The following is a 26,924-nucleotide window of genomic DNA, read 5'->3' as shown; positions in this document are numbered from 1 at the left end:
TCATTCAACGTTGCTGAGCACGCATGAAATGCTGGACACTCTGGCGAGGCCTAGAGATTGTGTCGATGTCCAGCACGGTAGCCATTAGCCTCATGTGGCTATTTACATTGAGATTAAACAAAATTTAAAAGCAGCCCCTTAGTCACAGTAGCCACACGCCAACTGCTCCCTAGCCATCTGTAGCTACTGACTACTGTAGTGGACAGCACAGAGAACATTTCTATCACCACAGGAAGGTCTACTGGGCAGCACTGGTCTAGAATTTAGTAGCACATGGATAGACCCAGTGTGACATACATAGTGGTTAAGATCTGGCCTTTGGGGGTCAAACCAGCTCCACTCCTTGGCAGCTGTAAGACCCTAGCCTGTTACTTAGCCTTTCTGAGCCACAGTTTTCTCTGTAAAATGGGAGTAATCATGCCAGCCTGGCGGGGTTATAGTGAATATCAAAGGAGATGACACAACCCTCAGTCATTGTTCAATACACAGTGTCTATTGTCATTTTCATTATAATAATCATTATCATTATTACTGCCAACTTGGTGGCTATTACTGGCAACTGGATGGCTAGACTATCCATCCAGACATTTTATATTCATGTTAAGTTCAGTAATGTTCCTGTTATAGAGGTTTTCAAATATTGGACTGTCTCCCTGCATATGTTCCCTCCCTTTATGGCAGCCACATCCCACCCCATCCTCAACATCCTTGAGATGTTGAGTCTGGATTTTGGTGCCACCTTTGCTCTCAATCAGTGGTGGCTAGAAAGGTAGAGGGGTAGCTCTAGGATGTGGAGAAGTATGACTGTTAATTTGAATGCATTTCTGATATATCCAGGAGATCTGTAGGACCTCAGTAGATTTGAGAAATGGGGAACAAAGTTCTTTCTGAAAGTAACTACAAGAGAGTTACTGTACTCGCAACAGCCAGGAGCTGACTACTTTGGGGGCTGTATTTAAAGTATTTCCACCAAGAATCTCATTATTATGAAGACTTTTATTGCCATCTGGGACCTGGAATAAAAGCAGAGGCACCAGCCCGTGGCCGAATCATTAAGACAAATTAAGACATTTTAACATATGCTGGAAACAATTACCCACATAGATTTAATTTGTTTCACTGCTGGAAGAAATTCCTGAGAGGGCAGGAGACACATACCCAAGACAATTCGGCAGCCACCCTGCGAACCTGTCACTTGTCGGCACCTTAGGGACTGGGAGATGCTTAAATGGATGTTGAGCAAAGGACAATATATCTGAAAATACATCTTCCATTAGGTCATGGAGCAGGTGCTTGTACAGGTTACTTAAATATCTAGATTGGTAATTTTCTTTTTTTTTTAAACTACATTATCATGAATAATCATTATAATTGTTTATCAAAATAATGAATAGAGCTCAAAATAGAATAGGAACATTTTATAATCAAATAATACACTTAGCAAGCTTATATATTTGCATCATTGTTTGCTCTTTTTTTTTAAGAGATTGAAACTAAATATGAGCTAGTTCATTGGTTTCTTTTTTTTAAAATTTATTTATTTATTTATTTTTAATTTTTACTTTACAATTCTGTATTGCATTGGTTTCTGAGTTGTAGCTTTCAGTATCTCTTTTGTTGTCATTTTATTTCACTATTTTTTTGTCATTATAGTTTCTTACAGAATTATTGTTTTTAACTGTCTGCACATTAGGAAAAGAAAGTCTGCTCAGCACACCACATTCTTTTTCCCAGAGAAATAGAATCTTACCATCCAGCTTATTCTAGGACATGACTGTCGCAGTATGCTCACCATACAGTAATTGTGCAGTCTTGCTCTGGAGGTTGATGAATAAACCCTTAACAACATACTGGGGTGACTGCTAGAGGCCAGAGCCTCTTCCCTCAAAATATAACTTCAGAAGAAGCAATCAACAGCCAGAGGAATGGTGTGTTTCGAGTGAGAGATGTCTTTTTCTGTTGTCATCATCGTCATCATAGCCTCCTTACAGATTTTTCCCAAACGTCAACTATGTATGATTATATTTGAGGAGTGTAATCCCCTAGTCACTTAAAAAAAAATGGATAGGCCTTTTATAGCGTGAGGAGTGAATATAAAATCGACTTGTGTTTGCTGATAGCCTGCATGTTTACTACCTTTTCCTTGAGGCTGCCTTATGGTAACCTCTTCATTTTTCCTGCTACCGTGTACTTCAGGGTAACAGTTATGGAGCAACTCATGCGTGTTGAAAACTCAGAAAATCATTTTCTGTGGTAATCATTTGATTCAAAATGTGATTCTCATTTTGGAAATCGGACAGAGTAGTCTGAAACTTCCAAATGACAACTTGCTGAAAGATGATTTGGTTGCTTCTCAACCCGCTTCATGTATCACACAGAAGCAGTCCAGTTAGAGAGATGCATCATTTGACCACATTTATATGGGCATCTTTGATGGAGGGCAAAGGTTTCTAGCAAGCGGGGATGTATGCTTTCCACCTCTGTATCTATCCTTGGCATCCCATACAACCACTGTAAGTCAAGTAACATTCAGCCATTTTTCTGACCATTTGAAACGAGGCAAAAGTGGTTCTTTCGCCCATCCAAAGACCTTTTGAAACTACATCTAAACAATGCGGTCATAAGTTTCTTAGATTATCTGTGCCCTCAGAAATTTTTATTTATATCCCAACTTATTAAAACAAGGGTTTTAAGGAGCCTCATAATCAAAGCCATACAGAATATGGTTTTAAACATAAAAGCAATTTGAAAATCATGAAAAGAAGGAAATCTGCTAGCCAGGAAGGAAAATGAAGTGACTGTGCTTTATTATTGAATTTGGTCCTGCTATCGTCTAAAAATCCATCACTAAGGAGATGATTGAATACCTTATGGTACAGCCACATGACAGAAGATTATGTTGTCTTTAAAATTATCTGCAGGGTGACTTTGTAACAATGAGCAAAATGCTTATGATATTGTATTTAGAAGAGAGAGGATTATAAACTATAAAACTATCTCAGCCCTGTTGACAAAAAATTGAGAAAAAAATATGGGAATAATATTCACCAGAATATTAACAATAGCTGATGACATGAAGTGATTTTTGTTTTCATCTTTATATTTTTTCCTTTCTTTAGATAATTATAATGAACAGATATATTACTTGATAATCACACCTAAAAGTTATCTTTTTAGTTGACTCTCAGATTCCTGACAGGAAAGGCAGAAAGGGAAATGATCATGAGTTGTACGATTTTTATTATGTGATGAAAGAACCTTCTCAGTTCTTTAAGGTAAACTTTCCCCTAATACCGAATCCCAAAAGAATGTCGAGTGATACAATGGTAAAGTTCTTAGAGCAGATGCCAAAGGGGGACTCCTTTTACCTGTCTCCTGACCACCCCTCTCATGAGCCACAGACACAGCACTCACTAAGAGCTGAGGTGGTGGGGATTTAGCCAGAGGGGATCTTGCCCCCTACTAGCCTTCAGTCTCTTAATTCTGCATTTGGAATACTGAAATGGTTCTTTCGCCCAATGTATTTATTCAAACAAAATGTGTGAGATAGGCCTAGCAGATAAATACATACTGCTCAGCTCTTTCCAAACCTTGAGGATTGAATTGCCACCAGTCCTGGAAATTTTTCTTCAAGTAATATAATTTGACTTCTTACCCTTTCAGGTGTTGCTACACTGGATTCCAACGTATCTGGAAAAATTGGTCTGCGTGCTGTCGTATATTATTTCTGTACCACTCTCATTGCCGTAATTTTAGGTAAGACATTTCTGAATCCTTTTTTTTTTATATATAATTGTGACTTTCCATTTAAAAGTAGTTGGTTTTTTTAAACGCACACTTTTTTAAAGATCAGAAAGTACAGTTGTTAAACTACTATGAACCTGTTAGGCTTGAAGTCAGCACTAAACCTTTTATATGAACAAATATAATATTGGCTGAGTTTCAGCCATGGTACTGCTTATTAATGTCTCTAGTAAATAAACAGAAAGAGAAGGACAGTTCTGCACCTTATCTGGATCATTGGGTCAAAGAAAGTGAAGCAAAGAGCTAATCTTTAAACTTGATAATTAGTCTGTAATAGTGGGTTTGAGTATAATTATAAAGTATTTCCAGAAAGATAGCATTTCGGTACATTTCAAATTTCACATAGTACCCAGAGCTAACAGAAGTCTTGCCAAGTATAAATTTCACTTGAAAGAGGGAGACTGTTCTAATAAGGGACTGTGGTTGCTTATATACCTTTGACACTTTTGTGAAAAAAGTATGGTCCATCCTTTGTGACCTAGCATGACATTTTAGGAAGGATACTCTGAGTGGTAAGAGAGGGTGGGCAGTGTACTCAAATGTTGCAGCCAGCTTGACCCTTACAGCTCTGCTTTGATGAACTGAGGATGTGGTAAGATTTTAATGGTATTGGCACTCCCCTTCAGTACTCTTGCCTGGAAAATCCCATGGGCGGAGGAGCCTGGAAGGCTGCAGTCCATGGGGTCGCGGAGAGTGACTTCACTTTGACTTTTCACTTTCATGCATTGGAGAAGGCAATGGCAACCCACTCCAGTGTTCTTGCCTGGAGAATCCCAGGGACAGGGGAGCCTGGTAGGCTGCCGTCCATGGGGTCGCACAGAGTCAGACATGACTGAAGCGACTTAGCAGCAGCAGCAGCAGGCCAGGCAACCTAGGAGGCCCTGAACCCTGCCTTAAACCAAAACCACATTTCATTAGGCTCCTGAGGGAGGCCAGCACAAAGAACAAAGCTGGGCTGATATCTTTTCTGCAACTCTGAGGGGGGAGAGTAGACCACATCCATTCATGGCCCCTGTATTGCCCAGTGACTCTTCCCATCAGCAAAACTAATGCATTCACAGCCTTAAGTCCTACCCCCTTGGAGGGGCATTTCTCTCTGAGAAGAGGGATAAGGGCATGGAGGCTTTTCTTCACTCCCCTCCAGCCCATCAACCTGGTCTTTCCTAAAACCTCCCACCTCTACTTGGACACCTCAAGAGGAACCTATTAGCTCCAAAATGGTGCTTTCAGATTCTGTTTGTTTTTCTTTTTTAACCACACAACATGCAGGACCTTAGTTCCCTGGCCAGGGATTGAACCTGTATCCCCTGCAGTGGAATCATGAAGTCTTAATCACTGGACCTCCAGGGAAGTCCCAGATGCCTTCTGTTTAGACAGATTTTCTTTATAGCAAGATCAGCTTTCTCTCCTTAGAACTCCTGTTCTCATTGCATCCCAGAAGAGTCACACAGAACAATACTCCCTAACCCAAATCCTTTTGTGGGTTACACATAGCTTTTCAGATATTTGATGGCTGTGGTATGACAGGAAGATAAGGCTTATTTTCTGTGACCCTCAGAAAAATACCAGCATCTGTGGGTAAAAGTTACAGAAAGATGCTGAGTACTCTGAGTTGGAAAATAAGTCCTTCTCACCCCAACCCCTGCTGAGGCTGATCTCATAAGCTAAAGAAGAAAAGAGCATTCTCATCAGCAAATGTTTCCAGAAGCAGTTCTGGAGTGCAGCCCCTCATTTTTTAAAAACACACAGGAAGAGTTCCTTCTGCTTCAGTTGATAGGAAGTAATTAAGGCAGTAATTCTGCTGAGGTTCCTGCTGAGGCTTGGTGTTTTGGGTAGACTTCTCAGGGTCCCCATCCCAGTATTGGCTGGTACTCTAAGATGGATGCGCAAGAGATATCAGGTGCCCTGGGAGATTCTTAATGCTCTGTGGGTGCTATCTTTGGTTACAGGTATCGTGCTGGTGGTGAGCATCAAGCCTGGTGTCACCCAGGAAGTGAATGAAATTGACAGGACAGGGAACACCCCTGAAGTTAGCACAGTGGATGCCATGTTAGACCTGATCAGGTGGGTGTCTGGCAAGCAGCATGGCTTCACAGGCATACAGCCTTTGTGGTTGCACAGGGGCCCATGCTTGGTTTAATGTTCTGCTAATGCCATCTTGAAATTTTAACTGTACAGGAGAAACCCTCTTATCTGAAACAATCAGGGCTACCGATTAGTCAATTTTAAAAAACAGCAGTTGAAGTAGAGAGTCATAAATATACACTACATATTTTGTTTATGCTTAAAACGTAAATGCATTTATTTGCCTTTTTTTTTTTTTTGATGTTGGGCCAAGGTCATTTCTTTGTGTCAGTTGATTGTAATTTCATATTTCTGTTGCCTAGGCTGCCTTTATAAATGCATCATCTACAATTTCCAGGCTCAGTTTTCATGAAGTAGAGCAACAAAACCCTTAGAAATTGCAAGGAAAGCTGAAAGCTGAGTTCTTCCGGCTGTTCTTTTTATTTCAATTGTCTTCCCTTACCTAACGCAACAACAGAAATTTTACTCACTTGCCTTGAACAAATTTCCAGGCATTCCAGCTTAGTTTTTATGGAAACTGCTCCTTCCTTTTCACACTCATATTGAATTTATTTACATAATATTTCATTCAATAATGACAATGATATTTGAAACTGGTATAAAGAATTTGGGAATAAGTGCAGTTGACTCTCATTGATGAAAACAGAAATGTGCAAAATATTAAAGAAGTCTCTTAACTGTGTTTGTCCACCTGCTAGTACATATTTCACCGAGGACAGCAACCATGTTGGCTACTGAATGAATCAATTAAGTGTGATGGTTAGTTAGGAGAGCTTTCTATCCCCTAATTGAAGCTCAGTAGAGAAAATGAATCCAGTACTTTTGCCTGGAAAACCCCATGAATGGAGGAGCCTGGTAGGCTGTGGTCCATGGGGTTGTAAAGAGTCAGACATGACTGAGCGACTTCACTTTCCACTTTTCACTTTCACGCACTGGAGAAGGAAATGGCAACCCAATCCAGTGTTCTTGCCTGGAGAATCCTAGGGGTGGGGGAGCCTGGTGGGCTGACGTCTATGGGGTCACAGAGTCGGACACGCCTGAAGTGACTTAGCAGCAGCAGGGAAAAAGAAATCTTAATACAAGGAAGCATTATGCAAAGATGAGACCAAAACCAGAGTACTAATTCTATAGCATACTCATTTCCATCAATGTATTAGGTACAACAAAAACAAACAAACAAAAACCACTTTTATCTTAATGTGATACTGCTTTTCATGTGTCCAACAGGAATATGTTCCCTGAGAACCTTGTCCAAGCCTGTTTTCAGCAGGTAAGAATAATGATTTTTGCCCTCAAGCTGTTCTGCTCTTCCTCCTTACCCATTAAGATTTTTTTTCTGCTATGACCTAAGAAATGGAATTCGCTCATCAAAAATGGGCAATGTATTAATACCTGTGAATGGAGAAATTTCAGGTGACCTGTCAACCCCAGTCTTTCCAGCCATAGCAGCATGCCTGTTGTAGCTTACACTGCTCCCTTTTCCCTTAGACTTCATTTTTTACCCAAAAGGTTTCAACTGGAGCAAGTCAGGAACCTGTCAAATGAGTGTTTTCAAATCTGGCTTCTAGTACCTAGTTTCGGAGAACCACTTTATATTTGTGAAGCTCAGACTATCTGCAGATATAATGCAATTGGAAAAGGTAACCTCCACCCCCATGTTGGGAAATCAGTATGTGACCCGTGTGGGTGGTTAGTGTTCCTGGTATCTGGTCCTTTCTTTCATCCCTACATGCCCACTGCTGGCACTCTACAGAGCAATGTTAACAAAGCCACTTTTTTTCCTTTAGGGAAGTTTCACAATCTCTTCACTTCATTTCCTTTAAGCCTTCTTCTGTTGTTTATCTATGTACTTTAAGACAGCTGAGTCTATCACAAGCTGCTGAATTCATTTACATAAATTACACAAACAGAGATCTCTATGTAGATCAACAAAAATGGCAATTAAATTGCTCCCTGCCAACCTCCAAAAGGCACAGAACCACCTCTATTTAGGGGGTGCATTTGCGGTTCAGCCACAGTGGTCACTTGTAAGGTTCTTGGTGTTGGCAGAGCCTTGTAGGAGTAACATTTATGCCCAGTGTGATGATATACTAGCTCTTTCTTAAACCTCTCTGCTGAAGTTCAGCAGAATCAAACAGGTGAAGGAAGGGAATTCAACAGAAATCTCACTCACGTAATAGCCCTAAAGGGTCTATTGACTTTGGAACAACCATATAGTTCTTGATGTTTATTAAAGTCATGGTGACTACATTTAAAGTGATGAGGTGTTTTTTTCCCCAGGTTAAAAATAATAAATGAATAAATAGATAGAAACAAAAATGATTGACAGGATTCCTGTAGAATCTATTAAAGCACCTAAAGATAAAACCTATGCTTTCTTCTACATTGTTGCTCCATTAATTGGTCCCTTACTACAGAAGTGAGAGAACATTAGACACCATTGAATGGTAACTGTGGTGGTGAGGGGGTTGGATTTCTCAATCCCAGTTTTGCTTCCAAAGCCTGAGGGGTAGTACCATCCAAAACCAACGCCGATAGAGGCCTCAGAGGTAGAAAATTTCAGTGACACTTATCTGGCCAAAGTAACATTCCTATGGTTTAACCTTAGGAGCTTAAAAATTCTTTTTTTGTTTATTTCTTTGACCTTTCCCCTCTCCAACATGCAGTATAAAACCACACGTGAAGAAGTGAAGCTTTCTGAGGAGCCAGGGACAAACAGCACTGAAGCGTCTGTCACAGTCATCATGACAACTGCTATTTCCAAGGTACCACTTACATTCTTTTGTTTGCTCCCTTCCCTGGTAGGCAGGGGCCAAGTCATGAGTGAGCAGGAGATGGAAATAAGTAGATCCTCATTGTTCTCAGATCCCACATTTGTGAATTTGCCTATGTACTCAAATGCATTTGTAACCCCGAAAATTAGTACGGTGCAGTCATTCACAGACACACTAGGAGTGGTGAAAAATGTAACTTGCCCATGCACATGTCCCAGCTGAGGTTGAACAAGGCTGTGTTCTGCCCTCTTGGTTCAGCAATTTGTTTTTTTTCCTTTTTTATTGGAGTATAATTGCTTTACAACATTGTGTTGGTTTCTACTGTACAACAAAGTGCATCAGCTATATGTGTATGCCCAGCCCCTCCCTGGTTCAGCTCTTAAATGGTAAATATGTGTCCTTTGTGCGGTGTATCTTTGCCACAGTTTTCTCAGTTTGGTGCATTAGCTTGGTAATTGCACTGTTTGCAATGTCTCCCAAGCATCATGCTGCACTGCTGGCTAGTTAGTGTTCCCAAACGCAAGAAGGCTGATGTTCCATATGAAAAAATACACGTGTTAGAGAAGTCTCATTCAGGCATGAGTTAAAGTGAGTTCAACGTTAATGATTAAACAATATATATTAAATAAGGTGTCTTTGAACTAAAACACAGAGAAAACAAGGTTTCATATTGATTATTTGACCAAAGTGATGTGACTGTTGATTCCTAGGAACCTAATCCTCTGTTTCCCCTTAGGAACATTGACTCAATATTCCCTAAGTCAGTGTTGGCGGCCACTGTATAGAGTATAACTTCTGAGAATAATGAAGAGCAACTGAACCACACAGAGAAAAGAATGAGTCCTGTCACTTCTGTCTCTGCCACCCAGAGTTGAGTTGGGCATCTCTGGGAACATCATTAGATTTGCAAGACCACATAAACATGGAATGCAGGCCTGCAGTTCCTTATTTAAAACTCTCTGCCCAAATGTGATTCTGAGTCCAGAGTTTTTCACTTTAGAAGGGCCAGGTGGTGTGTGTACTATATATTACACAACATCTTTTAAGTGAAATGCAACTAACTTACAAATTGGCTACAAAGTAAGAAAAATAGGCTATATGTAGCCTCATCTCCAGAGAAGGCAGTGGCACCCCACTCCAGTACTCTTGAATGGAAAATCCCATGGACGGAGGAGCATGGTAGGCTGCAGTCCATGGGATCACTACGAGTCAGACACGACTGACTGAGCAACTTCACTTTCACTTTTCACTTTCATGCACTGGAGGAGGAAATGGCAACCCACTCCAGTGTTCTTGCCTGGAGAATCCCAGGGGTAGGGGAGCCTGGTGGGCTGCCGTTTAAAGCGTCGCATAGAGTCGGACATGACTGAAGCGACTTAGCAGCTGCAGCAGCCTCATCTCAGTTCAGGATAGGTTTTGCCACCAGGAGTTTGCCATAAAGTTATCAATGGAATCAGTTGACTCTCAGAACTTTTAGGATTTCATTGTTCAAGATTCTGGTGGTTTAGTCAATAGGTTGTGTCCAACTCTTGTGACCCCATGGGCTGTAGCCTGCCAGGCTCCTCTGTCCATGGGATTCTCCAGGCAAGAAACCTGGAGTGGGGTGCCATTTCTTCCTCCAGTTGGAGCTTAGATCAGGTTGGCCTGAAGTAGTACATTTGTAGTAGTGTAGCAGATTTCTCCTGAGTGTACTCTGCCTTCACTCAGGAAGGAAAAATTTAAGGGAAAAAAAAATGCAGTAGATTTAAGAGTTCACATTAAATAGGCCACAGTTAGCTCCCTCTTTTTTCCTACAGAAAGCACTCCATAACCTGGCTCATCCCTGGTTTCCCAGCTTACTTCTTGGTGAGCCCAATCTATTCTATCCAGATCCAACTCCTCAATAAACTCCTACTCTTGCTTCTTGATATGGTTCCACAGAGATTTTTCTGAGCACTCTCCATGGGCCAAGCTCTGATGGGCACTGAGATTATGACAGAGAAAAGGCACATGTGATATATGCTCTCGTGTGAAGAGTGATGAATATCACAGTTGGAAAGAATAGAATACTCCTTCGTAGAATAGAGAGGTCTAAAGTAGTGTGGCAGCTGTAAAGGATGAGTAGAGTTCAGAGACCTGGTGTGTGATGATGTCTGCCTTTCCTTGCCATTTTTCTGGAGTCTGCTTTCTAGATCTCTGCTTATCTCCTGGCTGCCTGCTCCTCGGGCCTGTCCTTCACTGTCTTCAGAGCCCATATTCATGTCTCCAGTCTCCACATGATGCCTGTAACTCATAGCTTGGCTGTGCCGTTAGTTACACACCATCTTGCTATCATTGGCTCATGTTTCTCACAGTTAGTCTTGTCTATCCAGCTGCATTTTAAGACCTTACACTGTAGCCCGTGCAGTTAACTCACTGCACGGGCTACAGCGTAAATATGCGTCTGATCACGTCAGATCATAAGTAAGAAATAATTGGTACCCCAGTGGCTCATCCATATAATTCCTTATAAACCTGGTTTGCACCACTCAGAATATGTTATCTTCCTGTGAAATCTCTGTTAAGCTCATGCTGCACAACTAGGATTGAATTATCTCTTGGTATGTCTCGTGCTACTCGTGTGTGTGTGTGTGTGTGTGTGTGTGTATGTGCTCAGCTGTGTCCAACTCTTTGTGACCCCATGGACTGCAGCCCACAGAGGCTCCTCTGTCCATGAGATTTCTCCAGGCAAGAATACTGGAGTGGGTTGCCCTTTCCTCTTCCAGGGCATCTTTCCGACCCAGGAATTGTACCCTCATCTCCTATATTGGCAGGTGGATTCTTTACCACTGAGCCACCTGGGAAGTCCCCATGCTATTCTTACCCGGGATAAAATGAAGAAATGGTTCATAGTAGTAGATATCTGGTTAATTTTTATCTAAAATAAAATCCTATTGGTTATCTAAGGTTAGAGGTAGTAAAAAATGTTCCTGTGTTCATTATCAGGATAAAATAGATAGTAAAGTGTCCTAAAAATGTCTGCACTGGTAAATATTTTGAGCTTCCTGCATTATTAATTTGTATCTTTTTATGCAGACTCCTAATGTAACTACTAGTTAAAATAACTCTGAAAAGTGCCTAAAGTTATTAAAAATTTAAAACACCCCAGAATAAGAAATCTTCAAAAGAAATATTCAAGTATGGATTCACTGAAAGAGAGGGGAAAAAAGAAAACACTTCAAACTTCAATGCCAGAGGTGGGGGCAGTAAAATTTGATACATTCGTAGGTGGGTTTTTTTTTTTTTTCTTTTTGGCACCTAAACTTGTTGATCCTAAGTTGTTGCTAGGTCACTAGTTTGTTTGGCTATCATATCTTCCTGTTTCAGGGCCTATGCATTCTAACAAGATTATAATCACGCATCAATATTATTTTCTTGGTTTTGATCCACAGAACAAAACAAAGGAATACAAAGTCGTAGGCATGTATTCAGACGGCATAAATGTCCTGGGCTTGATCGTCTTTTGCCTCGTCTTTGGAATTGTCATTGGAAAAATGGGAGAAAGGGGACAGATTCTGGTGGATTTCTTCAATGCTCTGAGTGACGCAACCATGAAAATCGTTCAGATCATTATGTGGTGAGCAGACACCGGTTAATGCCATCTTGCTTCCCCCGATGGCTGACCCTTCAAAACTAGAAGGAAAAGGTTTATGTTTCTCAACTCACCTCACCCTAGAGAGGGCAAGACACTAGAGTATTAAACAATTCCATGTATTACTTAGGACTCAGTTCACTAATGAAAGTCTAGAGATCAGCCATTGTCTTTTCTACCAAGGTCTTTGATCACGTTGCAACCAAGCACCATTTATGTAAGAAAGAACTCTTAAAGGAGTGATTTGAAGGAGTTTTCCAGAACACAGGTTGCTTTCCTTATCAGGCCCCATGCAGAAGGGATACAGCAGGTGCACACGGGCCCTAATGCATCCAGATGACAGCTGCCACAGGTGAGCATAGCGGCTGCGCCTCCTGAGCGTCTGCCCCGTGCCTGCAGATGCTGAAAAGTCCACCTTGCCTGGGAGACCTCCGCCCCACTTATCTCACAGCAAGTTGCTTCAGAGTATAGACCTTGCCAGTGACAGTAAAGGGTTTAGTTATTTCAGCTAATGCTGCTGAACGTCAGCTTCACCATCTGTTAGAAAGGATAAATAGTCTACCCCTAGAGTCGGGAGAAGTACATTAAGTGAATGATGCATGTGAAATACCTAACCCAATGCAAAGCATGTAATGAGAGCTCCACAAACAGAGCTATCACAACAGAGCTATTACATAACTAGTTCTGTTGCTGATACCACTACCTGGGAAACAAGATGACTGTGTCTAGAAAGAGCCTAGAGGCCATGATTGGAGAGCCAAGCTAGAGAGAGACCTGCGGACATGAGTCAGCAGGGTGTATGTGCACAGGAGCAAGGCATGGGCTAGGGACCAGAGTGCCCCTTATGGTGGCATAGGTGGGTAGAGTTTAAGGTGCACAGGGGTGCTGAAACCTGTAGCCAATGTAGTCCAGCTGGGCTGAAACTGAGACCTTAGCCTCACTGTGTATACCCTGTGCCCCTCCCAGTGAAGGGCACACCCCAAGCCGAGGTATATGCCCTGGCTTGTTTCTTTCCCAGCATTTCCACCCTGAGAAAATATTTGATGACAGAAGTATGTCTTTTCTTGTGCTTACTTTCTAGCTACATGCCGATTGGTATTTTGTTCCTGATTGCCGGGAAGATCATAGAAGTTGAAGACTGGGAAATATTCCGCAAACTGGGCCTTTACATGGCCACCGTCCTGAGTGGGTATGTCAGACTCAAGGAAAGACAATGGAACGTCATTTGAGCCAATGAGTTGCTGTTGAGAGGCCACGTTTCAGTTGGTGAAACTGGCTTCTCTCCCTTGGGCAGGAAAAGATGAGGTTCAGAGATAAGAGAGCAGGGGAGAGAAGGGCTGCCCTTTAACAGCTGAACTGGAGGTGGATCACACTGTGCTAGTTTCCAGATCTTGGCAGAACAGCCTGGACCATGCTTTGCCACTGCCTTTATTAGCTGTGTTAAAATAATTTCTTAAGAGAAAAACCCACTGGTAGCCTCTCTTGGCCCTCTCCTGGCCTTCCCTTCTTCAAGGATGTAAACCAACCAAACAAGTAAGAACAGTCCCCATGTACCCTGAGCCTGAAAGAAATTAGGCAGGGCCTAAATTAAGTTGGACTGGAGCAAGCAGGAGTGGGATGGGTGGTTGGTTCCAACCCTGTTGGGTAAGCACTGTCACACCCTATATCATAAGAGAGGGTGCTGGAGAATCTTCAGGTTGGTAGGAACTGTGCAAAGCTGGAGACAGCTGTGTGCATATTTCCTGTAGCACATTCACGGGTTCCTTGAGGGGAGATGCAGTGGGATAGGTTATGAATGGTGCCCCCAGATGTCGGTCCAGGGGCAGGATATGGCACATATGCTAAGAAATATGGACCAGGGGAATGACTAACCATCATCAGTTTGACTCACACAGGTCAATTCCCCCACTCAACTGGAGGAATCAGCTCACCTGCTGGAACTCAGTTGCACTGGGGAATATCTACTGCATAGGATTTGGTTCTTAGTCTGTTTTTACTAAAAGCAGAGTCATGCTGGTCAATGGAGACAAGGCCAGAATCAAATTCCAGGGCCCCGGTAGTAATGGAGGTGGGACCATCCACCTTACTGGAGGCCAGGGGCTGTGTCCAGGCCATGGTATGGCTAAGATTTATTATGCTGAGCTATTTAATGAGAGGGTTCTCCTGGTTTCTGCCCCATCAACCTATCTAGGTTCCTAACAGAAAACTAAAAGTCAGTTTCTCATAGTTCTAAGCCATAGGCTGTCTGTAAGATCCCTTTCTTGACCTCCAGGATCTATTTTTTTCAATGACCACTTCTTCTTATTTTCAGCTTCACATAACTGATCTGTAAACTCTGAGTTGCCATTTACTGGCATCTGCTGAATCAGTTTAATTTTTTAAGCCCTTTGGTTTGTGAGACGAGGAATAGTTTGGAATGTAGGAATGACAAAGAAAAGAGGGTCAGTCATGAAAGATGACTGTAGGAGAGCAGGGATAACTTCCCCCTTACAAACCCTGACTCCCCTCTTAGATGGTGGTGCTGTCCAGCTGGATAGTGGCGTGGTCCAGGTTCAGGACTGTGTTAAGGGCTATGATACTATTGACCACAGAGTCACCAAGGAGGGGAAGGTCAGCTGGACCTGGGAAGGTGAGGGAAGGCTTCCAGGAGGAGGGGGAGATTTCACTGAGTCTTAGAGGAGGAGTAAGAATTCAATAGCAGAAGGAAGTGAAAGCATGTTAGCATGCACAGCAGGAAAAGCAGGTACAGGGCTTGGCAGCATGACATAACTATTCTGTGAGCTCTGAGATGTGGACTCAGCTACTGGCTTAGCCACCAACTTTGACAAGATATTTGATTTGCTGAGTCTCCTCTTCCCCATGTGTTCAATGGAAACATATATTCCTGTCCTCTTTCTCATTGGACCATAATGAAAGTTGAATGATATCATGAGTAAAAATGCTATTTGGAAAAAAAGAAATGAAGAGATAATATCATCTGTGAACCTGTTTCTCTCTCCCATTTACAGGCTTGCAATCCACTCCATTGTAATTCTCCCACTGATATATTTCATAATTGTACGAAAGAACCCTTTCCAGTTCGCCATGGGAATGGCCCAGGCTCTTCTGACAGCTCTCATGATCTCCTCCAGGTAAACAGAAGAGGGTGTCTGGTGGACCACCACTTCCCTGGTGATCCATTGTTTAAGACTCCGTGCTCCCAATGCCCAGGGCCCAGGTTCAATTCCTGGTCAGAGAACTGGATCCCACATGCTGCAACTAAGAGACCTAGCATGTTGCAGTGAAGATTGAAGATCCTGCCTGTCAAAAAGACCCCACACAGCCAAATGAATAAACAAATATTAAAAAAAAATTTTTTTTTAAGAAGAGGGGTTTCTGGAAGAAGTCTGTGAGCCAAGCCTTATCAATTCTCACCTCACTTGATGAAGTTGGGGGGTTTTGTAGCTGCCTTTGAGAATGATCTCCTCAGTTTCTGACCTTACACATTTCTTCACCCTACTGGATATTTCTTGCCCTCTTGGCAGGGCCTGCAACCCAGGAGGGGGTTGTGTCATAGCTGGGAACAGTGACAAGCACAGCGACTTCTGATTCCTGGTCCTACCAAAAGTGCCATCGTGCTTTGAGCTCTCAATTTAGTTTCTAGAACTGAGGTATCACTTCAGGCAGGGATTGAGGACCAGCATTCCTAGGCCATCATATCTTTTCTCTTTTTATCACACAGTTCAGCAACACTGCCTGTCACTTTCCGCTGCGCTGAAGAGAAGAACCGGGTGGACAAGAGGATCACTAGATTTGTATTACCCGTTGGTGCTACGATCAACATGGATGGGACTGCACTCTATGAAGCAGTGGCGGCCGTGTTTATTGCGCAGTTGAATGATTTGGACTTGAGCGTTGGGCAGATCATCACTATCAGGTGGGGCATGAAGTCACACTCATTTTCATCTCTGTAACTGGAGTTGCTCTCAAGTAAAACTCATCTGTGGAGGGAGATCATGGATGGTCCAGCTGTACTTATTTTTGTGGTCTACAAAATCTCTTCCCAAGATTAAGTATTAAGCATCTGTATTACAAGTGGCAGGACTGGTACATAATACTGCTTCAGGTCTGGGGAGCCAGGGAGTCTCTGTGTTCTCGGCCCAGTGCACCCACAAGGTGCTAGGCACAGAGCAGGTATCAAGGAATCAAGGTTGAATAAGGGGTAGTTCCTGCTTTTAAGGGGTAGATAAGTTGGGTATACAGATATCTAAATAAGTGGGCTTCCCTGGTCGCTCAGCTGGTAAAGAATCTGCCAGCAATGTGGGAGACCAGGGTTCTATCCCTGGCTTGGGAAGATCCCCTGGAGAAGGACACGGCTACCCACTCCAGTATTCTGGCCTGGAGAATTCCATGGACTGTATAGTCCATGGGGTCACAAAGAGCCAGACATGACTGAGAGACTTTCACTTCACTTCATTTCAAATAAGTGCTGAGTGATATGGTAAAGTCTGTAATAGAGGTTTGAATGTGGAACACAGAGGGCACCAAAGAAGGAAGGGTTGGTCCACCTGGGAAGGTGAGGAAAAGCTTCCTGGAAAAGAGGAAAGTTTAGCTGAGTCTTAGAAGAGGAGTAAGTATTTGATAGAGGAAGTGGAGAGCATTTTGGATAAGAGGAATAGGCTGAACAGGGGTCTTGATATAACCATGTCCTAGTTACACAATACAGATTATTTGGTGTGGCTAGCATAAAGAGTACAGTGTGGAGAACACAGAAGAAAGCAGGGATCATATCATGGAAGGGCTTGTGTGAGGAGCTCATGGAAGGGTCTTAGACAGTCTTTCATATTATAGAAAGATTTGCATTTTAGAAATATAACTGGTAATTTAGTGGATGAACATGGATGGGGGCAGAAACTATAAGCTGGAAGACCAGTTAGGAGACTACTGCAGGTAAAGTATGAAAAGGCCTACATTAAGGTACTGACCCACGGGTGAAGAGCTAATTAATTCAAGAGGCATCTACTGGATTCAGAGTGAGGGACAGAGGAAGGCTAAGATGACCCCCAGTATTGGTGGATGGTGCTTATCAGAACCGGGACTAGTGTAAGAGAATGAAGTATGCTGCTGCTGCTGCTACGTCGCTTCATTCGTGTGACCCCATAGACGGCAGCCCACCAGCCTCCCCCATCCCTGGGATTCTCCAGGCAAGAACACTGGAGTGGGTTGTCATTTCCTTCTCCAATGCATGAAAGTAAAAAGTGAAAGTGAAGTTGCTCAGTCGTGTCCGACTCTTCACTGCGCCATGGACTGCATCCTACCAGGCTCCTCCATCCATGGGATTTTCCAGGCAAGAGTACTGGAGTGGGGTGCCATCACCTTCTCCAGAATGAAGTATAGGTGGGAAGATTAAGAGCTTATACTTTTGGATACAATGAATGTGAAAATCCTTTATGACATCCAGGTGGAAATATACAGTGAGAAATGTGGTCTTGACTGCAGATACAGAAGTCAGAGTCATCAGTTTGATAATGCTCATCAAGCATGTGGGTCGTGAGTCAGTTATCTGTGTTTGACTCTGCCTCACCAAGATTAGCTGTGACCTTGAATTCTCTAAGCTTCTGTTTTCTCACCTGTAAAACAAGGATAATAATAGTACCCATATTTTATGCAAATAGTGATTATTAAGTCAGATGATGCATATAAAGTACTTAGAATGGTACCTACATACTGAGTGCTCAGCAATTGTTGGGAATGGGAGAGTTTGTAGAGAAGAAACAGAAACTAAGGCGTGAGCCCTAGACAATCCTAATATTAGAGGCAGGCAGAAAGGGGGGAACCCAAGAGGAGAATGAGAACATAAAGGAGGGAAGAGTCATGAAACCATGGTGTCATAGAAACCCAGAGAAGAGAGATTTTCAAGGATGAAATGGTCAATAGAGTCAAATCTTGCAGAGAATTCTAGTCAAGTGAAGCCTGAAATTGCCTGCTCAAGTAGATGGTGAAAATATCATTAGTGAATTTTGCCAGAGATGTTTCTCTGGAACAGCACTGTTCAATATGGTAGCCATTAGCCACACGCACAAATTGGTCAGAGTAGACATGAATGTTCTATCGCTTTGGAAATAGATGCCATCATAGTGGAAAATTCTACTGGACAGTGCTGCTTTGAAGTGATGAACTGGGATTAGAGTTAATCCTAAGACTTTAGTTGAGTTTGAAAGTCATGTCCCACTCTTTGCAACCCTTGGACTGTATAGCCCACCAGACTCCTCTGTCCAGGGAATTCTTCAGGCAAGAATACTGGAGTGGGTTTCCATTCCCTTCTCCAAGGGATCTTCCTGACCCAGGGATTGGACCCAGTCTCCTGTACTGCAGGCATCTGAGCCACCAGGGAAGCCCTTAGTTTAGAGTGGAAGTTTAAGACTAACCTGGGTCCCTAGGCCTAAACACCGTTGAATCTGAACCTTTCAGGCATTTGACATAGGCATAAATCCTAGGCATAAAGTAAGTTCTTACTGTGTTCTAGTGCAGTAAATTTTTAGATCTTCCCAACCCTAAATCATATTTATTGCAGTTTGCTTGAAATTAACTGAAGACAAGTCCAAACTAGACCATTTGGCACATAAGCTAGGAAACTACACCAGTGCCTCATGATCTGTAAAGAGTATTAGTGGCTAAGGAGGCTGGAGCCCAGGAGCATGGGTGAAGTTCTCTAGTTTGAATAGTGGAGGGTATGTTAAAAGTAAAACCCTGAATCATGCCTGAGAAAGTTCCACAACCACTGTAATTCTAGCAGTTGTTTTTTCACTTCTCCAAGTGCCTTCTCCCACCTCCCTCACCTCAGCCTGTGGCACCGAGTCTGTACTGAAGTCATTTCCAGGGAGCAATTGTATGAGGTGCCAGTTCTTTGTGGTTATTTGCTATTTGTGGGGGGTGAATTCCCTCCCTCTGCTTCACTCGTAAGTTTCCTAGATCTTTCTAACCCCTTCCTTTTTTTTTAACCTCACTGCTAGAAGAATAAACTTTGGGCCTAGAGACTAAATAATCACATGAAAACCCTCTCTCTGCTCTGTTGTATTTTTAAATCAAACTTGCTGATAACTACTGGCCCAAAGCAAATAACAACAACTGTGAGGCCCAGAGTAATTATTGACTTTAAAAATCCTCTCTGGCTCTACCTGGGAGAGAATGAAATAAGAAGTCATTTTGGTTTTGTTTTTAAATATTTTTTTTTGGCTGCCTCAGTTGCAGGATGCAGGATCATTCCACATAAGGGCTCTAGAACTTGGGCTCAGTAGTTGTGGCACAGGCTTAGTTGCCCCACAGCATGTGGGATCTTAGTTCCCCGACCAGGGATGGAACCCATGTCCCCTGCATTGGCAGGCGGATTCTTAGCCACTGGACCACCAGGGAAGTCTCCAGTGCTATTTTTTTTCTTTTTATTTTACAAGTCACAGTTGTGGCTTATGTGATTTATGGCTATAAGATTTTTGGACCCGTAGTTTATCTCTTTCTACGGTTCTTTTGGACTAGACATCAAAGAAACATAGGCACCATCCACCCAAAACATGACCTTTTGTGGTTTGTCATAATACTCACTTACCAAAGGTTACAACTGATTAGAAATGAGATAAATTTTCTTACAACAAAAGAGAATTAGGGGATTTGGGACCTAGAAAGAGCTTAGAGGAAAAAAGTAGCAGTAGTAGTAACAGTAGTTAATTTTGTAATAGTAGTAATACTAGCAGAAGTAGTTGTAACAGCTGCTGAAGGAGCAAAATGGCCTCAGTTTTAAGCACCTACTATATCCAGGTGCTGTACTTGATATCTTACATGTTTTATCTCATCTAATCTTACCGGCAGCCCTGCAAAGTAGACATATTCTCCCCATCTTACAGGCAAGAAACTGAGATTCAGAGAACTAACTTGCCTTAGTAAACAGCAGGGCTGGATCTGTCTGCCTCTAAAACCTGTGCTCACTCTAGTTCACTACCTAGTCCCTGTCCTGTATGGAGAGCTGAGTTAGATGGCCTGACATAAATCTAGATCTCAGTGCTTAGGAAAGAACTTTCTACCAGTGATTATTTTGTCTTCCTCTTTGAAAACCCTCGAAAGTCAAAATAGTATATATTCAAGCAGAACAAGTAGGTTTTTATATCTTTACCCCCATCTGAGGATATACAGTTCCAAGTTTCAGACTTAAGCCAGGCAAATGGCTGAAGTTTAATCAGCAAGGTCAAGGCTAATAGGCAAGGTTTTCTTTGACTAAACGGATTTTGAGTTTCAAGCCCCGCCTCAAGCCGAAGGGATATGGTTAACCATTATGTGTTGAGGCTTTCAAGAGGGATCAATGGGTAGGGGCACAAATCACTTCTGACAAAGAAAACCCACCAGTGCATTCAGTTTAAATGTTTTCAAGCAGCACTGACATGAACTTAGCGTTTCCGAAGACTATTTAAGTCAAAACAGATCTAAAGGATTATGCAAAAGCCCAAAACTTTGAGAGGGATTTGGACTGCTCCAGAAATCTCTAATTGCAAATTGGTGGTCACGGCCACTGAAGGAAACCACACTTGTCAAAGAACTCTGGTCTGTGTTTGACCAGGCTCTCAGATACCATCTGTGACACACCACCAGGCAGATGAATGAGCAGTAAATCAGGTTGGTGAGAATTCTGAGGCTTTTCGAGCCCACAGAATATGGATTTGTGGATAGAATCAAGGATTTTTCTAGTTTAAATTGACAGTGTTTCCATCTTCAGCTTTCAACTCAGTGGCATCCCTGGCCCAAGGATGAGAACGTGTGTCTAGAAAATATAGTGGGTCCCCTCAAAGCTCATTCAAATCCAGGGACTTTTCAGGGCAGGGCAAACTTGGTTTTCTTCAAAATGACCAGATTTAAATCACCTGGAAGACGTTGCTGATGAAAAACTGCTTATTCCAAAGAGAAATATCCCTAGTGCCACATTTTGTCCACCTGAGAGGGACTTTTTTAAATACAAGGTATTTAAAATCCTCTTCTGGACTCCAGATCTCTCCTCCTTTTGCACAAAGGGCACCCACTGGCAGAAAGGAGTGGTCAAGAATAAGCACTTGTACCTTGGACAGGAGTCATAGCTATTTCTCAACTCAGTGCTCTAAAGCGCAGTTCCCAGAGAGGTCAAGAGTCTTCTGATGTAAAGGAAGTACCTGAAACCTGCTTGGCTAGTGCCTCATTCCTTTGCCTTCACCCTGAATATCCTTGCCCACGCACCCCTAACCCAATCCCTCTACCATCCTTCAAAGCAGTACAAATTCCTGCCACATATTAGATCCTCAATAAATGATTGCTTGGCTGAGTAGACAGATGAAGGGGGGAAGCAAACAGGTGGAGATGTACCTGGCCCTTGTTTAGGATGGAAGGATGCATAGATGGGTGGATAAAGCCCTCCATTAAAACCTTCGGTTGGTAAACTCTTGCCTTCCTCTTTAATCTCTCTCTAGCTCATTCATTGTGTGCCACTTGTGCAGTTCCTCTCCACTTCTTCGAATTAGAATGATGAGCCACACCTCCCCCTGGAAAAAGCTGACAGTCCCCTCTGTCTCCCACAACTCTCTAATGAGGCAGAGCTGGTGCTCAGCAGAGAACAGATTCTGACTGGCCAATTTGGGACGCAGCAGTAACAGGCTCCGGGACTAACCACTGTGGACCAGGGGCCTGGAGGGGAGAGATGGGCGTCTCACTCCTTTTGTGCTGGTGTGTTTTGCCTGCAGTGTCACTGCCACCGCCGCCAGCATCGGAGCTGCCGGTGTGCCCCAGGCCGGCCTGGTGACCATGGTGATTGTGCTGAGTGCTGTGGGCCTGCCTGCGGAGGATGTCACCCTCATCATCGCTGTTGACTGGCTCCTGTGAGTTGGAATAAATGTGCTGCCTCTGCCGGATGGGAAGGCACGCTTCCCAGCCATGCAGAATCTACAGTCTGTCATTAGCCTCTCCTCAGATTGCCTAATGAGCCACCTGTTGCTGCTTTAATTTCCCTCTGACCAGGCCATCTGATAATGTGCTTAAAAATTAACTCCTCATAACTTCAAGCAGTGATTTTATCAAGGCAGTGATGTTCATTAGCGTATTATGCCTGATAACGCTCAAGGTTAGGATCTAGGTGTGGGATGAGATAAACAACATAAAATAATAAGGTGAAGACACTGGGAAGGCCTCGGCCATTCCAAACCCCATAGGCCACCCTAGCCTATCCCAGCCCTAGGTCAGCACCATAGGTTCAGAACCACCTAGTTCAGCATCAGCCCACCTTCCCAAGATCATCAGCACCATCAGGACACAAGCAAGGGCTTTGGGATAAGGTTAATTGGGACCTGAATCCTGGTTCAGTGGCTGTTTGACCTTGAGCAAATTCCTTAACCTCTCTGGGGGCCAGCTGCATTATCTGCGAGATGGGGAGGATTCTGTCAAGTTCATGGGGTTGGTGTAAGGACTAAGTGAGCTATTGTAAGAAGTGTGTCCAGAACAGTGTCTGGCTGGCAGTATGTGCTCAGTTAACAGCAAGTTTAATTGTTAGGATTAGAATGAGTTGGACCATTCAAGCCTAAGCCAACAGTTCATTCCCTCTCTTTCACACACACACCTCCCTAAGGTGGGAGAAGATCTGGGTAAAAACATGTCTTTTGTGACCCCCAAGGTTAAAGTTAGAATGAGCCTGGTTCCCGGCTTTAACCTTGATACCCACTCTGTACAGTGGTCTTTCAGTATCTGGGTCTGGCTCTGTCCCCTGGCCATCAGGGGAAGAGCCTGCTCCATATGGAGCCTTCACTCAGACCCAGCCGAGCTTACTGGGCAGTACAGTGCCATGTAGTTTGCAAATAGCAGCTAAAAATTGTAGAAAGAGAAGCAGAAACATTCCATGTGGCTTTGAAGGTACAGTCACGTCCCCAAAGGCAGAAGCTTCTGCACTTAGGAGGCTGCTTTGGGGCCCCTTCAACAGCTTGCTGGTTCTTTAAGGCCCAACTGAAGTAGCCCCTTTCTTGCCAACATACGCTACTATTGAGACAAGTGGCCTTTTGTCTAGTAGTACTGGTGGATTTGCACTCCTCTCCCTGGTTCTTCCTGGAACACTGGTGACTTCACTTCCAAGACACCCAGAGAAGTCAAAGGTGCAACTTGATCTATGGAACAAAAAGACACTAGCTGGTCCACAACAGGGTCTAGTTCAGTCCATGTTCTAAATAGTAGGAGGGCACCCAGAATGGACATGTGGGAGCACTGTTGGCCTTTTCTGTCCTGCCGGTGTAGCTTTCACAGGAACATTCATGTAGACAGTTCCTAGCAACAGTGCTCCAGCATCCAAGACACCTTCTCCACCTCCTCGTCCTGCTGCTGGCCTCCCTGCCAGGCCTTCTGGGAGTTAACACTAGCTGAGGTGCCAAAAGGGGCAAGCTATTCACAGGCTGGCCTGGGTTTTCTGACCCTGTGCTCAGCGGCATCCTTGCTGCCTTCCTCATGGAGTGACCTTGTGTGGGAAAGAAAGGAGCACACTGGGGACACACACATACACACTCCTGCTTGGCGCACACACACACACCATCCCACAAAACATCCAGGTTCTCTCACCTTAGCCAAGAGAAAGCTCAGAAAGGCACACAAGACAGAGACCAGGGTGAAGGGCTAATGAATCCTGACCCTCCCCACAAGTATCTGTGGAGCTTGTGCTCACATTTCTTTGGGAGGAGAGGAGGGAATTTAGGAGATGGATGCTGGATTCAGGGGCGTTGTGACTGACGAGGACCCGGGGCAGCCTGTGTGCTCATTCTGTGCCTTTAGAGACAGCCCCTGATTCAGGCCTGCGAAGTTAGGGGCCTTTGGTTAGCCAGCCCTGAGAAGCACCCTCTGTGGTTTGCTGAATTTATAACTGAATTCCTCAGGTCCTTTCCTGTCTCCAACTCGAAGGAAAGTGAAACCCGGGCTTCATGTCTGACTCACCTTCTGTCCTCCACAGGGACCGGTTCAGGACCATGGTGAACGTCCTTGGAGATGCCTTTGGGACTGGCATCGTGGAGAAGCTCTCCAAGAAGGAGTTGGAGCAGATGGATGTTTCATCGGAGGTCAACATCGTGAACCCCTTCACCTTGGAATCCACAACACTCGACAACGAGGACTCAGACACCAAGAAGTCCTATGTCAACGGAGGCTTTGCCGTTGACAAGTCCGATACCATCTCATTCACCCAGACCTCACAGTTCTAGGGCCTGTGGCTTCAGAAGACTGGGGGTGGTGAAGGACCTCTCCAGGAGAGTCATCTCTTAGCAAATTCAGACATTAAATAAGGAAAACACTAACAGCCAACTGTACATCTGATTTGATACACAGACCTCCAGATTATTTTCTATATTTGGATTCACAGCTTTTGCTCACCAGGTTCTGGGACTTGGGGGGTAAGATGAGAGGAAACTGATTAAAAGGAAAGCTGTATTACGTGGAATTTTTAAACTCTATGAGAGACAGAATTGGGAAGTACATAGAATAGACATAACTGTTTTAATTAGGTAATAGATGTGAAAGAGAAATTGTTTTCTCATGCACAGACCAGTGTTTTGGGTTTTTTAAATATATATATATATATAGTCATTGACTACACATTTTTACTCAGGCTTTCTATTGCCATGGATTTCCTTTGACCTCTCACATTTGTATAGACTATAATGAACCTAACAGCCCCCCCCAAAGTTAATGTGCCAAATTGTCCATTTTGAACCCATCTCCAGCCAATTTCAAAGGAAGTACTTTGAAAGAAAACAGACCAGCACAGTTCTGCAGTAACAGTTTTAAGATGGGTGTGAGATTTGGGGAGAAGAGAGATTTCTTTTTCTCAATGTACTGTATGGGGACGCTGGTAACTACTGACCCAGTGTTCAGTAGACAGCTAGATATATATATATATATACACATATATATATATGTATATATTTATTATTTTCATATAACTTGCCAGACAAAGGTCAGAATTGAACTCTCAATGTGAAATAAAGCGCTCTCCTTGTACTTGAATAATAACTATGATTGCAATCCAGATCTGTTTTGGGGCTTAATCAGAACTCCTCTCTCATAAGCACTACTAGAATGAGAAATCATGCTAGTTGTTTGTCTGATGTCTGTGTATCAGCCCCAAAGCAGAGACATATTCTGGTAGCACAGCCACTAATTTAGAGCTTCCAGATGCTACTGCTGGGAGGCAATCCATATCAGCTCTACATAAGACTATACACAAAGGTGTCACTCATATAAGGCTGGGTGGGTTTTTATCCAGCTGGATGTGTTTAATATAATAATTATATTATCCAACTATAATTCCTCCAAGGTCAATTATACCTGCTTAAAATGACAGTACTTTGCCTTTTTCTACCTATCAGACCCAAATAACAGTGACAAAGCTACCAGCTAAGTTGTATTTTAATATAGGTTTGATGGATCGAGTAAGCCACACTGGCCAGAAAAGCACTGTCCCTACCCTGGATTCTTGCAAAGTAAATCCCGTGACATGAGACATTGGTATCAGTGGTTCAGGGAATTCTTGCATTGAATAAAACCCGCCTCCTCTTCCAGGGAAGATGGTTCTAACTAACTAGTAGTCTAGTAATCTCAGCCCCTGCTCATTGAAATCCGTTGCCTGTCATTCTTCTGCTCATTTGTGAAGACAGTGTATTAAAGTCTGTGCTTGGCTCTCATCTTGTAAATAATGCTTAACATAAACTTGTAGTTACACCAAGATCCAAAATAGTCCTGTTTCTGCAGTACTGCATAGCCAAGTTAAGCCTAGCTAAGAAACCAGAAACTGTACCAAAGATCATGGAATAGTATTTAAAAAAAAAAAAAAAAGCTCTGTATTGACCACCTGCGCCTGAAATCTTTAAGAGAATGATACCAAATGATCATGTAAACATAAAATGGACCCGTGATTAAATGTGAATTTTAAACTGCTAATATTGGTGTTATTTATAGGAAGTAAATGTAAACTCAGCTGAATCAGTAACTTATCTTGGGCTGAATGGTTCAACCCCCTTGGCAGGCTGCTCCAACTTGAGGTACTAGAGCTGACAGAGCTGTTCGTGAACTGCAGGTCATTCTTATTTTGGAGTGAGTTTGTAACCAGCCTCTTAACACACCGTGCTGTTAACTCATAAAAGAGAACAATGTTCCATTTCTGTCTAAATAAACATTGCCGTCACTCTTTATTTCCTGCCTTTTTCTTCCTTTATCTGTTCTTTTTATCTCATTCCCTCTGATGAGTGTGGGAAGGGAAAGACCTGGTCAATTGATTCAGACTGTACACAGATTATTGTTTTCAAAACTGTGTTTATACCCAAGAATGAAAAAGCACAACTGGAGGAACAGTAAGCTGATTTCTCATGTTAATCAGTGGGGATTATAAGGCTGACATAACAGCACCATTAGGAACAGTCTGCCCAAATTTATGACTGAGATGAAAGGGAAGGTAGAATTTGGTTCAAAATTACTATAATGGGAAACAGTCTTATCTCAATATGATAGTTAAGGACCAATCCTGCCCTGTGAAATGTGGCTACAAAGAACACAAGGCTGTATTCAAAGAGCTCTTTAAAGGTACGTCATAGTCCTGCCTAGAACCTGAGTCGTGGCAGCGTTCTGCTATTGGACTCACTGGT

At 43.0% G+C, this 26,924-nt stretch overlaps 1 protein-coding gene across 1 annotated transcript in view; it reads left to right on the top strand.

The window, feature by feature from the left end:
• Positions 1–26,474, top strand: part of SLC1A1 (solute carrier family 1 member 1) — a 75,257-nt gene extending 48,783 nt beyond the window's left edge. Inside the window, exons 3-12 of the mRNA XM_040244243.1 lie at positions 3,664–3,756; positions 5,754–5,868; positions 7,117–7,159; positions 8,556–8,654; positions 12,074–12,258; positions 13,355–13,462; positions 15,282–15,404; positions 15,995–16,189; positions 22,005–22,139; positions 24,242–26,474. Of these exons, the coding sequence (XP_040100177.1) occupies positions 3,664–3,756; positions 5,754–5,868; positions 7,117–7,159; positions 8,556–8,654; positions 12,074–12,258; positions 13,355–13,462; positions 15,282–15,404; positions 15,995–16,189; positions 22,005–22,139; positions 24,242–24,488 (1,343 nt within the window). The 3' untranslated portion in view covers positions 24,489–26,474. The remainder of the gene's footprint in view (positions 1–3,663; positions 3,757–5,753; positions 5,869–7,116; positions 7,160–8,555; positions 8,655–12,073; positions 12,259–13,354; positions 13,463–15,281; positions 15,405–15,994; positions 16,190–22,004; positions 22,140–24,241) is intronic.
• The last annotated feature ends 450 nt before the right edge of the window (positions 26,475–26,924 follow it).

Source organism: Oryx dammah, unplaced genomic scaffold (assembly GCF_014754425.2).
Source record: "Oryx dammah isolate SB20612 unplaced genomic scaffold, SCBI_Odam_1.1 HiC_scaffold_1, whole genome shotgun sequence".
Lineage (NCBI taxonomy): Eukaryota > Metazoa > Chordata > Mammalia > Artiodactyla > Bovidae > Oryx > Oryx dammah.
This window is presented reverse-complemented; position numbering and strand designations above follow the sequence as displayed.